Source organism: Rhinichthys klamathensis, unplaced genomic scaffold (genome assembly GCF_029890125.1).
Source record: "Rhinichthys klamathensis goyatoka isolate OS25496 unplaced genomic scaffold, OSU_Roscu_1.1 h1tg001078l_1, whole genome shotgun sequence".
Taxonomy (NCBI): Eukaryota; Metazoa; Chordata; class Actinopteri; order Cypriniformes; family Leuciscidae; genus Rhinichthys; species Rhinichthys klamathensis.
This window is the reverse complement of record NW_026607333.1, coordinates 195,001-210,618: the sequence shown is the minus strand read 5'-3', so window position 1 is coordinate 210,618 and position 15,618 is coordinate 195,001. Positions and strand designations below refer to the sequence as shown.

General features: G+C 35.7%; 1 protein-coding gene and 1 pseudogene across 1 annotated transcript; one reads left to right on the top strand and one right to left on the bottom strand.

The window, feature by feature from the left end:
• Positions 1 to 1,069: 1,069 nt before the first annotated feature.
• LOC130079468 (homeobox protein XENK-2-like) lies at positions 1,070 to 2,449 on the bottom strand (annotated as a pseudogene).
• A 4,710-nt stretch (positions 2,450 to 7,159) lies between these two features.
• Positions 7,160 to 13,133, top strand: pax1b (paired box 1b). Its single transcript, XM_056244756.1, has 5 exons — positions 7,160 to 7,394; positions 8,121 to 8,726; positions 10,138 to 10,265; positions 10,750 to 10,945; positions 12,819 to 13,133. Exons 1-5 carry the CDS (start codon positions 7,385 to 7,387, stop codon positions 12,881 to 12,883), a joined length of 1,005 nt encoding a protein of 334 aa, XP_056100731.1. The 5' UTR covers positions 7,160 to 7,384; the 3' UTR covers positions 12,884 to 13,133.
• The last annotated feature ends 2,485 nt before the right edge of the window (positions 13,134 to 15,618 follow it).

Genomic DNA, 15,618 nt, shown 5'->3' with positions numbered 1-15,618 from the left:
ATTGTATTTAGGCTACAAATACAACTTAGGCCTGTATGGTTTAGTGTTTGTGAAGCGGCTCGAAAACAGTGTGCAGAAAACATTCGAAAACATTCGAAACAACTACAAATAAATAATATTTATTTGTTTATGTGGTTAGAACAATGCCCTTGGAAATCAGTTCTGGGGGCCATAGGCATACCTTAGTCAAAAAGTTCATTTCAGTTAATTTTGCTATGAATGATTAACTATGGCACATTTTTGAATTTCTGAACATTCATAACTTTCAAAAATATTTTTGAAATACAACAACCTGCACATTTAATCTAGCCTATGTATTTGTATAACTATTACACACACACACACACTTTATGGGGACTTTTCATTGACATAATGATTTATGAATGAATTATACTGTATATTCTCTCCCCTTAACACTAACTCTACCCCACAGACAACTTGCTACATTTTTACATTAAAAAAAATAATTACATTAAAAAAAAATTATAATTTATAACAAAAGTTTGTTTCCCTCAGGTCCAAAAATGTCCCCACACGGATTTTGGATATTGCCATTTTTGTAGAGAACATTTTGTCCCCATAATGTAGGATTTATTTACCAGGACACACACACACGTCTATATATAGCCTAAAATGAAGAAGAAGAAAAAAAGAAAAGGAAAAAAAACAATAATATCGCTTTTGTTTAGAAGAAAAAATGTTTATTAAGTTTATTACAGGTTAGTCCAGAATAATTTCAGTATAAAAACAAAATAGAAAACAGGGAAAAAAATCTCGAGATGAACTATTCCCAATTAATTTTTTTAACGTTATTAAATTGTCAGTTGGCTACTTATTGTGCTCTTTCTAAATTTAACGAAAAGTAACATATTTGATTGTTGAATAAATGACATTTACTGATCAACACAATGTAAAATTTCCAGCATAAATATATCTACAAACAGTACGAGATGGTGATGATGATGACGAAGTCCCATTGTGCTATTTCTGTTTCATCGAATATAAAACAACCCAACGGGGAGAAAACATTAGAACATTAAAACTCATTTAAAATATATTTCCACATTGTAGAAATATAATTAATGATGCAACATGTGACGAAAACAACTTTATATGTTGAAAGTTCCGCCGCGTAAAAGCTGTCTTCACCAGGACCAGGGCTGCATGTGACCCAGATGATTGACAGGTGTCAGATGTGTCATGCAGATGTTATGACTGTGATGAATCTGGGGGAACTGCTTGATATTTAAAAGCAGAATAGGGTGCCGCTGTAGTGATGTCCTGAGGACTGAGAACATGACACGCTCTTCCGTCCCTCACCAGGACTGGAAAGAAACGCGCCGTGGAGGAGAGAGCAGATACGGGTCCATGCCTTTCTCAGCCCGGGCTCTCTTCACTTTATACCGGTGGTTCTGGAACCAAATCTTCACTTGCGTCGGAGTCAAATGTAAGAGCTTAGCGAGATGTTCTCTCTCAGGGGCGGATAAGTATCTCTGTTGCCTGAAGCGTCTCTCCAACTCAAACGTTTGCGTCTTTGAAAAGAGGATTCTCCGTTTGCGCTTTTTCCCCGAGTCCTCCGAACTCTCCCTATCCCGATCCACAGACTCATCCGTGGACAGTTCTGGATTCAAGTCCTCTGGAGATGCCGATGGCACTGCTGAATATAATTATAATTAATAACCTCATCGAATTAGATAAAATAAATAACCAAATTTGATAATAGACCATCATGCACTATAGGCTATACTTAAAATGAAGGTTTCAAAAGGGGGTTAGTAGCGATGCAATAACATTTCAGTAACCAGTTCTTTAAATAACCATTTTTTTTATATTTAAATAACCTGAATAACCTTTTCCCACTGTAAAGAACCTTTGTGCAATGAAAATGTCCATCACCATCGATGCCATTAAGGAACCTTTATTTTTCTAAGCGCGAAATTGCGTAAAACCATGACCATTTCTATTAAATTCCGACGTTTTTTTGTTGCAATTTTTTATTGTTTTATTTAATTCGAATAAAATACGGAAACAGGACACCAGCAGCTTGAAGTATTTATCTAAGTAATTAAACTGCATACACGTACTTGGATATGTGTGGCCACATGGAGATCCGAGCCAAAGCGCATCAGTGGAGGACGCGTGCTGCTGCTTTCCAGAGAGTCCTTCATCAGCCTCATCTTCAGTGTCTTCAGTCACTGATCCTTCGTCGCTCGTGTCCGGGAGGTCTAAAATATCACGGACAGAGAACCCTGCCTTGCAATTCTTAGGGACATTTTCCAATCCAATATACAGTGACAGTGAAGTCTATCCAAAAAAGCGTTCTGGTGAGTTGTAAATGCAGATCCGTGGGATTGGACAGCGCGCGTGCACACGGATCCAGGCTCAGATCACAGATGCTCCTCGGATGCTATGCAGTGCTTGACCCAACCAATCCATTAGTCTGGTCCATTTAAGGTCGCAGGTGAGTGTTGGACCTGCAGAAAAGCGTCCCAAAAAGGCCTTGACGATCGAGGGCGGATCTCTGGAGTCAAGTGTGAAACAGTGAGTTGAGCTTCTGTCAGCGGAACACCAGAAATGCATGAGTGGGATGAGGTGACGCGACTAAAATGGGAGAGATCCCCCCCAAACTCATTTACATATCAGAAGCGTCCGTGGCACAAATGGAAACCCTCCGTTATAATTATCTTTAAAAACGCACGCTTTTTTACATTGTAAGGTGTGATTGCTCGGAAACATTGTATGTTGTAGAATGATGATGAGCTGTTCGTGTTTAAATGGGATTGTTTAAAATGGCAAGTGGCCAAATTATGGAAACCTTTTGGGTCAATATTTTGCTTAGAGCTTAAGTCAAGTAGCAAATTCATCAAGCCACCGACCCCATATTTGTCGACAAGAGCAGAATCCTATTACTGACCTCCTTCAGAATCCATGTTATACGCTGTAGGTCATTGATGCTTAAAAGCTTTTCCTTGATAATGATGCATTCAGATGTTTGAAATTAATGGAAGCTAAATCGACATACTTCACTGCACACTTGTTTTAGAATGACCCACAAAGCGTTTATTTTTAGACCGAAAAAACGTAATTATATTTACACAATATTTTAGGAATGAGTTCTGAATCTGTTGCAGGTTTTTGTTCAATTATTATGGTAACAGTTTACCGATAAAGTTTAATTAGTTAATGTATTAACTAGCATGAACTAATAATGTTAAAACATTTGTTACAGTTTTTATGAATTTTTATAAAAAATACAGTCGTTCATATGTTCATTTTAGGTCACAGTGCATTAACTAATGTGAACAAATACAACATTTGATTTTAATAATTAGTAAATGTTGAATTTAACAATAATTTAGATCAGTGCTGTCAAATCGATTAATCACGATTAACCACATCTAACATAAATGTTTTTGTTTTTATTTGTGTGTGCGTATATATATATATATATATATATATATATATATATATATATATATATATATAATTACTTAGGCCTATATGTGTGCACAACAACCATTTAAGATAGATGTGATTAATCACGATTAATCGATTTGACGGCACTCATTTACATTAATAAATGCTGTTAATTCATGTTAACTAAAGTACTTAAATAATGTTAACTTATGAAACCTTATTGTATATTGTTATCATTATTATTATATTTTTTAGTATAAAAGTTAGTGCAATTAGAAGTTTATTTTCTTATTACTTTTTTTGTTGTGGGTCTTTCGAGAAAAACTACTTTGCACAAGCTCTTTTTTAACTTCATGAAAACTTTCTTTTTATGTGCATACAATTTTCAAAGATTTCAATCTATCTAAATAGGAACGATTTTATGATGATCATTTTGGCCTTTTGGTGCATTCGGAACGCCTGATTTCGGTCTCTCTCCAGACCTATGTGGAATGAGTTGGTGTCTCTGGTTCCTCTCTCTGACAGTATATGTGATGTGAATGTTCAGTGCGCTCTGCGCGCGTCATGGGGTGGTCGGACTGTGCAAACACATCTACAAACCAACAGCTAAGCTCTGGACAATAGAGGAATGAAAGGCTCCCTCTGGAAGTTTTTGTGCTAGATCAGGTTTGCATTTATTTGGGGCGCAGAAATAATGGTTGATTGACGCCCTCACACAATACACCCAAACTGGTCAAATAAAAGTGAGCGCGCTCCTTGTTGTCATGGTATTCAACTGGCCTCAATGAACGATTCCTTCATTCATGTTTAGAGCTTCGACTGTCGCATAAGAAAACAAATTAGACATTCATAGCGAAATATTTCAAAGTTTTTTGTTTTGTTTTTTTGCGGTGGCTTTAGATATAATTTCCCGCATGGGGTTTTCATCACCAACGACCTGACAATGAGTTATCGTTATCTGGTGTAAGATCTGAAAAAGACCCTGTTGCTGTAATGAACAACACAGCGAGAATGAGGACTAGTGCTTTGAAATTTTCACAAAATCCAAGGATGTTTTTGAAACAAGCTGTAAATAGGAACAAAGAAGTGTCATCTGAAATGCACACAGCTGGAATAGGAAAAAATAATTTCAAATATAGTCCTTTAACATAATAGTCTACACATTTTTGTGTGCAATAATAGGAGAGAATTGTTTTCCGATGCATGTGGTATAAATGTTCAGTCTGTTAGAGTTAGTCAAAACGTGCTACAGATTTGCATATTGTTCTTTAACCCGTAGTTGTATTATGATAAAGCACGACAGCTAAATATAGAATCGAAAAATGAACAGATTTGTGTGAGTGCTTCGTGTATTGTGTGAGAGCGCCATCTAGTGAGGGAATGTGACGCTTTGAATTACTCTAAAGAAAAGAAAACAACTGTTCTATGCCCAGAAGACTGTAAATGTAAAATCATTTAAAGTTCTGTTTGTAACATTTATCCGTATAGCTTATAATGCACGTTTTCATATGCTTTTGTTTATGTTGATGCATTTGTTTAGATAGTTATCTTAAAGACACTACTTAACTAAACAATGCAATGATATTCGGTAACAAGTATACACTGTTAGTCAAAAAGGACTTTAATTTTACAGAGACATGATATCCACTGAATATTTTGCTGCTCACATGTTTCATGGCAGAACTCTTGACCCATGATGTAAATGAAAATTAAATTTGTATCTTTTTTGTCTTTTAAGTGAAAAGAATATTGTTATATTTAGGTTTCCCAAATTGACCACATTTAGGGTTTCTTATCAGTTACATCAGCCTAGTATGACAGGTAGGCTATATTCTGTTTTGACACCATTGTGGAATGCAAACTCCTTCTTTCTCATGTTCTCCCTCTTCTGGTGCAGTCTGGTATGTACAACAACACTAATGAGGACAATTGCGACAAACCTCTCTGGTATTTTGAGGGAAAGTGTGTGTGTGTGTGTGTGTGTGTGTGTGTGTTGTGTGTGTGTGTGTGTGTGGTGTGTGTGTGTGTGTGTGTGTGTGTGTGTGGTGTGTGTGTGTGTTTAAAAGAGAGAGAGAGAGAGAGAGAGAGAGAGAGGGTGTGTGTGTGTGTGTGTGTTTGTGTTGATATGCAGTAATGAATCATATAGCCTATATTCATTACATAATATTCTTTTCTCTCAGGCCTATTCATAACTGTGGATATGTAGCCTTAGTGAGTCAAAATTTTATATGTAATTTGTACGACGTTTGTTTTTATTGTTTTTATTGTGTTTTTATTGTGTTTCTGTGAAGCACATTGGTCAGCAGTAATGCTGTTTTAAGGTGCTATATAAATAAAAGGGACCTTGACGTAATAATAAGCATATTAATAGTAAGATACTACATATTAATATTCATATTAAGCATTTTCGTTTATTCCTAAATAAAAAATAAATGCCTAAATCTCTTTTGAAACTTATAGGCTAGGCCTATATTGAAAATAAATATATTATTTCTTTACAACAGTGACCTAGATGTCTTAGTTGGCCTTTACATGTCTTGTTTGTTTTGTCCCTGTACCGATTCAACATTTAAATAGCCTAATAATATAATATTAAATATCAATATTGGATGTTTATAAAAACCACTTCAAGCGTACATGATATATGGTTTGTTGAATTACAGTAGGGTGGCACTTAATTTAGTGTCTTCTGTGAAAGGCAAACAAATACACCCAGTAAAACGATGTGTAATTAATGAGCCTGTATATCGTGTTTTGAAGCCAGATGCGTTTCTCTTGATGCGTGTAATTCCTACATGAACCATGAGATGGCGCCGCTCTCACACTTTTCCTCTTCGAGTCGCTTTCGTTAAGAAGTCGAGACTAAATTCCCACTGCGTTTGTGACAATTAATGCATAGTCACTTTTTCGTGTAAATAACATTTATTACATATTTGTTCCCTTCCACTGACATTACATTAATACCAATATCTGAAGCCTGCTATTATATTATTACATAGGCCTATTTGTTTTCAGAGTTCCAACTTTGCAAGTAAATTCAAGTGCAATCCACTTGTAATTGCAGGTTGTAGTAACATTGGAACCACAAGTTTTTTTCCTTTTTCACCGCTTTAAAAATGCTTAAGCACTTAATCTTAAAAGTTGAACATTTTTCAATTTCAGTGGGTCCGGTGAACAAAACATCGGCTATAGACTCTCTCTCTCTCTCTCTCTCTCTCTCTCTCTCTCTCTCTCTCTCTCTCTCTCTCTCTCTCTCTCTCTCTCTCTCTCTCTCTCTCTCTCTCTCTCTCTCTATATATATATATATATATATATATATATATATATATATATATAGTCTATAGCCTATGTTTTCACCGGACACTGAAATTGAAAAATGTATATATATATATATATATATATATATATATATATATATATATATATATATATAGATATATATATATTGTTAATGAGTTAGGCTAATTGTGTTAGTCCTTAAGGCCTGCATATGCTTTACATAACGTATTTGCATAGGCATTAGGCTAATGATATTAATGTAAATATTAAGATTTTGGGAATTTTTGGAATCTTATTCTTGATATAACTTAAAATACCACAATTTTCAGGTAAGTTTTATGGTCATATAGTCGCTTCTAAAATGGCAGGAAACGTACATTGTGCCGATGCATATGTCCCGCGATGAGGATCGGGGCGGAGTCACGCGCTGTCTGGTGTGATTGATGCTCGTGACGCGTCAAATTGAGCGCACGAGCCAGTCTCCTGGACGGACGCAGTTTCTCAAGTGGATCAAAGATTACTGTAAAAACCTGCTCAGTCCTAAACTCAGACACTTCAGCCATAAAAAAAAAGAAGACGAAGAGGGCAGTCCTAGCGGGAGACACGGGGAAACCTCTCCAATGCTGCACGGGACACAGCAGCACAGTTAAAGGTTAAAGGAGCACCACCACTGTAGGGAAATATCACAATGCAAATGGGTAAGTTCATCTTGATCTGTAAGACAGGAATAGAGAATTAAACTCATAGATGCATCCACACCGATCAAATGTAGTAGGCAGTTCATTTTTGTATGCGAGCAGAAATGGCACTCTTCTCTTATGAAATATTATAAGTAGGCCTATTCGATAAATTAGGCTACCCAGACAAACACTAGATTAAAGCAGGCCTGCTTATACTCCCAAACACTTTTGCAAATAGCTTAAATCTAAATCTTTTTGAGATATAGCCTACATATTTGTGTGCGTTTTATTCATCTGTGCCTATATGGTTTTTCCTGCTGTTGTTGTTGTTGTTTTTTAATGATGAACCGCCAGAAACCCCATTTGATTTCAAAGACACCTTTAGTAAAATAGTTCATGATATAATAATAGATTATAAAATATTCTTTGTTAAATCATGGAGAATTTATTTTTGTTGTTTTTTAAATTATTATTATGAGTGCATGAAGATCGTTTTATTTAGGCAAACGCCGCAATGCAAGACACAATTGTAGGGTATTATTAAAATGTGTATATGTGGGCTATGTATGTATGTACTGTATGATGCATGTATTTATGTTTCATGCTGTGTTTATGTATTATCTCCTTTACAGCGACCTTGAGCTTGGGAAAGGCGCTTTATAAATAAAACTTAGGCCTATTATTATTATGATCATTAGCTATAAAAACTGCACTGTATAGTTGAATATGATGAATCTGTTGCAGATCAGACGTACGGGGAGGTGAACCAGCTCGGCGGTGTGTTTGTCAACGGTCGGCCTCTTCCCAATGCGATCCGGATCCGAATCGTCGAACTGGCGCAGCTCGGGATCAGGCCGTGTGACATAAGTCGACAGCTCCGGGTCTCTCACGGGTGTGTGAGCAAAATCCTGGCCAGGTACAACGAGACCGGCTCTATTTTACCTGGAGCTATCGGTGGGAGTAAACCCCGGGTCACGACGCCAAACGTGGTGAAGAGCATACGGGATTATAAACAGGGCGATCCTGGAATATTTGCTTGGGAAATACGCGACAGACTGCTGGCCGACGGAGTGTGCGACAAATATAACGTCCCGTCTGTGAGCTCCATCAGTCGCATTTTAAGAAACAAGATCGGGAACCTGTCTCAGCCGAGTCAGTATGACAGCAAACCCTCTCCACCGCAGATCTCCTATAACCCCGTGTATCCATACTCCTACCCGAACCCCATGTCCCCGACCGGCTCCAAACTGGGCAGTCCCCCGGGGGTGTCTGTCAGCCTGTCCCGGGCCTGGCCCTCCGTGCACACCGTCAGCAACATATTAGGAATACGGGCTTTCATGGATCCCGCAGGTATTCACACCTTCTGTATTATCCATGGGCCGCCCTGATCGAAGCCGCGTAAACGTTTGGTACGATTTTACGCGCAATGCATGATGCTATTTTGATTAATAAGAAAATATTAAAAAGTATTAATTTATCAACAGCTAGATCTAACCAGTTTTTAATTCGGTTGTCATCCAACAAAAGTTCCTGTGTTGACGAAATATTGTCAGGGAATGCCAGCGTGTTCTTAATTTCGATAATTAAAGTTAAACTATAGTAAATCTATAATTCTTGATATCTGTAATTGTATTTAGTTAAATGTCACCATAGGCTGCCATTCAGATTAAATTTTGATATCAATGATTGATTTCTTAGTTGAAATTCCAATTTCACAGGCCTATCAGAAATACAATTCTTACAAGTAAAAATCATAATTTCTGATATCAATAATAACTTTGTTACTAAATATTTTCACTATTTGAAATGGTAATTCTTGATATCTGTAAATGTTTTTCAACATGTTACATTTGTTATTTCTGATATCTGTAAATGTGTTTCTGATAGCAATAATTAGCAGAGTAATTACAGATATCTGAAATGGCTTTCTTACTAACAATCACATTCATGACATCAGAAATTAACATTGTCAATATAGTGACAATCGAATTCTTATCAACAATGAACATTTTTACAAGTGGCAATTCAATTGTTGATATCAAGAACATTTGCACTATAGTACTCAATCAATGATATTAAAAAAATGATTTTTACTAGTAAGAATTGTATTTCTTTAAGAAATCGATACTTGATATCAACAATTTAATTTGAAAAATACAGATATCACGAATTATAGGTTTTACTAGTTGAAATGCAATTCTTGACGTCATGATATCAAGAATGAACATTTTAACTAGTGAAAATTGAATTGTTGATATCAAGAATTCATATCCTGGGAAAGGATAAAAGTCAAAACGGCTTGCCATAATGAGGAATCGTTTATGCATCTGGATTATATCGCTGTACTTTTGTTCTGTTGCTTCTGCTGTCTGGAGATTAAAATATTTTCCTGCTGAGTAATATTAAGCTTCTTCAGATCAGTGTTTAGGTTCTTCAGCATGATTACAGAGAATAAAAAATAAAAGGTTTTCATAAGGCATGAGCTTCTGCTGTGCAGAATTTGAGGCCACGAGGCCATGAGACTGCCGCTCTTACAACAGTCTAATGCATTTATAGAGTTTCTACTTCTAAATGTGACTAATGTTGTTTGCATTATAGCAAGAACACCATCATTTTCAGACAGAGCCGAGAAGTTCAATTCTTTATCTCTATTTTTACTCCAAGATCAGAGTGCATCATCGTGAAATCCCGATCTTTGAACTGTTAACGTGAAGCAGCTGCAGCGATTAAAATGCGTTTTGATTTATTTAATGTTTTACAGCCATTGCTGGAACAGAGAGTTACCAGCAGAAAATGGAGGACTGGACGGGCGTAAACAGATCTACATTTCCTTCCGTGCACGGAGTCAACGGCATCGAGAAACCAGAAAGTGACATTAAGTACAACCAGGTGACCTTTTAATTTATGCTTTATTTATTAGCATGAGCATGTTTAATTTCCAATATAAGCAAGCGATATAAAAAGGTTGGTTTTTCGCAGTGATGTCAAAAAAGAATAATTTTGGGTCCCAATTTATTGTTGGTGCGAACTGTGAAGAATAGGCTACTTTTTTTTTTCACTGTAAAGAACCTTTTGTAACGGTTCTTAATGGAACTAGATGCCAATAAAGAATCTTTAGTTATTTGTTTTAAAGTGGAGAGATCTTGTGGATCTTAAAACCTTGCTTTAAAATGTTCATAATCTATTTTTCTAAATTGTTTATTCAGAATTGATCTTATACGTTGTATTGCATCATCATATAAAATGATCACAAACTTGTTGATTTCATTTTATTTTCTCATAATATAATTTTCTGTTTTTGTTATTCTTTGTAGTTCTTCTTGGTGCAAAGGTAGCCTATACCATTCTAAATGATACCTTTAATTGTTTTCAGGCTTCATCAAATTTATCGGGATATGTTCCCGCGTGCGCGTACTCCGCTAACCAGTACGGGGTTTACGGAGGGCCCGCCGGTAACTACGGGCACTGGCAGTCTCAGGGCGCGAGCCTCAGTCATCCGAACAGCGGGGCCATGATCCAGAGCCCAAACCTGCACTGCGCCATAGCCTTCAAAAACCCGGCCCGGGACGGTAAGAGGCCACCTGTCCTGAACACTCAGTCATCCATGATAACCTCTGCACACAAACAAGAAATCATTTTACAGAAGTTTAGTAGAATATGTGTTAGTAGGCTAATTTGCAATACACATCACAATATGAACTTTAACAGAAAAAGAATGTAAAATCGCTGCAGTAAAACATTTTAGTTTGTAAGCCTAAGCTATAAAAAGCTAAAAAGGTTGTTTACTGACTAAAAGAAAGAAGTATGTCCCGCTAAACTGCTCAATTCAGTTGTAAGAAATTAATAATTTTATCCTAAAATCAAAAAATTGTTAATTCGTTTTTTAATGTCTCTGAATAAATGCCATATTTTAAAAATCCTAGATTGTGTTATTGAAGTCATTCAATAAGAAATTTGTTGCTGAAGCAACGTAAAATTTGGGTATTGTGGTACAGTGATACAAAAACTCTACGAAATCTTATATATTAATGGACAAATTTAATCTAATTTAATATTTTATATAATGATTTATGTGCTTGGATTATTTAGATCAAAACAAGACATGGTTTGTACTGATTATTGACTTCATCCATCCGTCTTCATGCGCTAATGGGACGCGGCAGTGCTGGATGATGACGTCAGGGTAAATTATATCAGAGTAAAGAGGTTAACGTGCAAGGACGTTCTGAGACTGTAAAAAGTGATCATTTGACTTAACTTTTTTTTTTAAAGTGCAGGAAACCCGTTGCCTTAAAATTATTAATAAACTTAATGCCTAATTGAAAAAAAAATAAGTTGTGTGAACTTGACAATTCCACATAACTTAACTTTTCAATTAAGCAGTTAGGTTAAGTTGAGTCAACTGATCACTTTTTAAAGTGAAGGTTATAGGGGGACGTTCTGCAAACCAACAGGGAACGTTCTATTTACGTAAATAACCCTTTCCTGCTAACCAACATAGAACGTTTGGATGTCCGTGGAACGTTCTGTGAACCTAAGGAAAACTAACGTTCACAGAACGTTCTAAAAACCAAAAATTGTATTGTTAAGAAATCTACATTACTTTTACAGTAAAAATGTTGATGTTTTTTATGGCTAAAAAGCGATCTCTTTTTATAAAGCAAGCGCTTATGATGACATGATTTCCCTGCGTAAAATATAGGTTTATATTTTATAAAAATGTTATTCTTTATGCTGTTATTCTTATTTTATGTGTATTAAGGTGTTTTACTATATTGCAGTTTATGTTAATTTAGCTCATTTTAATTGCATTATTTGCTGTGTGTTTACTGTGACGGCATGGCAACATGCTGTCTTTACGTCATTTTATGCCAATTTGAATGCACACAGCTGCCAGTTTTATAACTTAAAGGGATAGATCACCCAAAAATGAAAATTCTGTCATCATTTACTCACACTCAAGTTGTTCCAAACCTGCATGAGATTCTTTCTTCTGCCGAACACAAAAGAAGTTATTTTAAAGAATGTTGGTAACCAGACAGTTGACAATAGGCTAGACTTATTATTATTTTTGTTTGATTACAATGACTGTTTGATTACCAATATTCTTCAAAATATCTTCTTTTGTGTCCAACAGAAGAAAGAAACTCATACAGGTTTGGAACAACATAAGGGTGAGCAAGTAATGACATCCCTTTAATGTAATGTGTCCCTTTACATTTACCCCCCAACATTGCAGTGTATGGTCACTCTGACTTTGTAAAGGAATTATCAGCTGAAAGGCTCATTTCCATCTTGTTTGCTACATAAACCCTCTCTCTCTCTCTCTCTCTCTCTCTCTCTCTCTCTCTCTCTCTCTCTCTCTCTCTCTCTCTCTCTCTCTCTCTCTCTCTCTCTCTCTCTCTCTCTCTCTCTCTCTCTCTCTCTCTCTCTTGGCTCCAGCTGTAGAAAGAAAGAGTCCTCTGAGCAAACATCAGCACGACGTTCATGGACTCTCAGAGTCATAAGAACACAAAGACCAGCAGAGAAAACAACTTTCATCTGTTCATCCTTCAAAGACTCGCTCGTCTGGATAAAACACACCTGAATGTTTCACACCATCATGGAGAAGTGGGATCTGAAGCTGTGGAGACAGAGACACCACAGAGGATTTCTGCAATATTTGCAGTAGACTTTTTTTTTTCTTGTTCTTTGGTGTAAATAAATTTGGCGTCAGGCTGCAACATTGTTAGAGTCATGCGCCATATGGAAATGAAATCTCATTGCATTTTCGTGGCTGTATGATATTGAATGGCCTATATATATTTTTTTATAAATTCATTTCTGCTTAATAAAGGCATGTCAAAAGTGAACTGTCTTTCAGCGTATCAATTCTCAGCGGTCATGTTTACAGAGATTATGTGGGATTTCACGCTGAAAACCTTGTGAATAAACAGATGGACGATGCTATCAAACTGTTGCCACAGGTCCGTTTAGCTGATCTTAAATGTAAAAGATCTATATGATGAATAATGAGCATAATATCCACTAAATTACTTTATAAAAATAGCCGGGTTTTTTTTGGCGAGTAACGAATGCGGTCTATAAAGATGCATTATCGTGTCTTAACACAGGCCTATGTTAAATAAATACACAAAACAAAGGAAATAGGCCTTACAACTATTAAATACAATACAATTTGAAAGAACGAAGGAGAACAAATAAAAATGCATCATATTTCCTGACGGGCATAGGCCTATAGCCTAGGCTACACGGAATATTTAGATTTTTTTTTTTTTACTTGCTGAATGTTGAAATTGAGTTAACAGTTTTATTTACTTTGTATTTAATGATATTAATTGAGTATTTTATTGGTGTACACTTTGTAAAAAAACAACAACAACAAAGATCAATAAGTTATGACAACATATGTTTTGCCTTCAACATATTTTTTAAGTCAGCTTAATGTAATTTAAATTGAAATAACTTAAACATCCAAGTTGATAAAAAAAATAATGGAAGCAACTTTTATTTTACATTGCTTTATTTTATTTGTAATTTTATGCATTGAGCATGCAATTTACCTTTCCACTTGTTAGTTGTTCGATTATCTTTTTTTCTTTTTTTTTTTGAACGAATGATAGGCCTAATTATAATAAGGTTATAATAATAAAGCCAAAAAATTGGGCCTTTGACGTTTTAGCGCTTTTTAAAAGAAAATCTGGCGTTTACATTTTTTCTAAATCGGCAGGACTGAATTCAGCACTTCAAAATCCCGCAAAATCTTTTAATTATCATATTTTTGAGACTGTTTGATAAACTGCGTCTGTCAGATGAAGTTCACACTGTGAAGTGTGTTGAACTTGAACATCTGGGTTTACTTTTAAGACAAGGCAACTGCTTGGATTCATAATTAAGGGTATGCTAAGTCATTTGAACGAGGTGTAGAATGTAGAATCAAATTATTACACAGTAGATAAAACGCAGTTTTTTTTTTTTTGGGGGGGGGGGGGGGCACTTTACAATAAGGTTTCATTATACAAGCTAAGAATGAATAATAATTACAGCATTTATTAATCCTAATTCATGTTAATTTCAACATTGACTAACACAGTTCCCAACCTTTTTTTGTCTGAGACCCCCTTTTTCCCAAGAAAATATTTTAGGGCCCCCCTTCACATTTAATGATATTATCGCTCTTGTAAGCTTGCAGCAAGGATGACAAAATATGTTTTTTTCAAACAAACGGTATGTTTATGCACAAATAATAGCCTATAATATTGAAAATACAATAACAAAAACATCAGTAGGCCCTTTGTAATTTAAAAATGTAAGCCTAGGAGAAGCCTATAAATTGGCCCTATTTGAAATGCAAAAACAAAAATATTCACACTGGTTTGTAGGTAAAAAAAAAGAAAGAATAAAGGCTATTACTAAATGACTGCTGTCTGGGGCCTCGATACTTGCAAGTTATTTGTGAGGCTTTATTTTTTACGCTTTTGGCGCCATAGCGAGCGATAATAAACGTGCGTTTATTAACAGAATAATGCGTCTTTCGGAAGAACATTGTTGCTGGAACTACTTCTCTCTGTGTACGTCTATGACGAGTCACGCAGGTACTGGGCTACTCCGCAGTGGCAGCGATCCGAACCAGTGTAAAATAGTCCCAATGTAAACACTTATTATAGGTGTACCATAGTGGTTCAGGATAAGACAAAAACACAGATTGAAAAATGGATTCATGATGAACTCGCTCATTATATAAATTTTGTAAATTTTGAACAGAAAAAAGTTAAGGACTTTTATTTAATCCTCATTGCTCAAACCTTTCAAAATATGACGCGACCCCCCACAGAGCTCGCTGAGCCCCCCTGTTGGGAACCGATGTACTGTCACTAACACATTATTAAAATCAAAAGTTGTAGGCCTATTTGATAACAGTTAATGCACTGACTAACATGAAGGACTGTATTTTTATTAACTAACGTTTACAAAGATTAATAACAAATGTATTGCTCATTAGTTCATGGTTAATACATTAACTAATGTCAACAAATGAGACTTTATTGTAAATGTTACCGTTTTTTAACAAAACAAAGACTCAAATATATGTGCTCTAGTGAAACCATCAAAGAGTTAGAAACTTATTGCAGATTTGAGAGTAGAATCACTTGCCATATATTTACACAGAGACATATCAAATAAAATAGGCACACCCTGAAAACAACTATATCCTGGAAAAGTTGGTTATTAACTGTGGGCA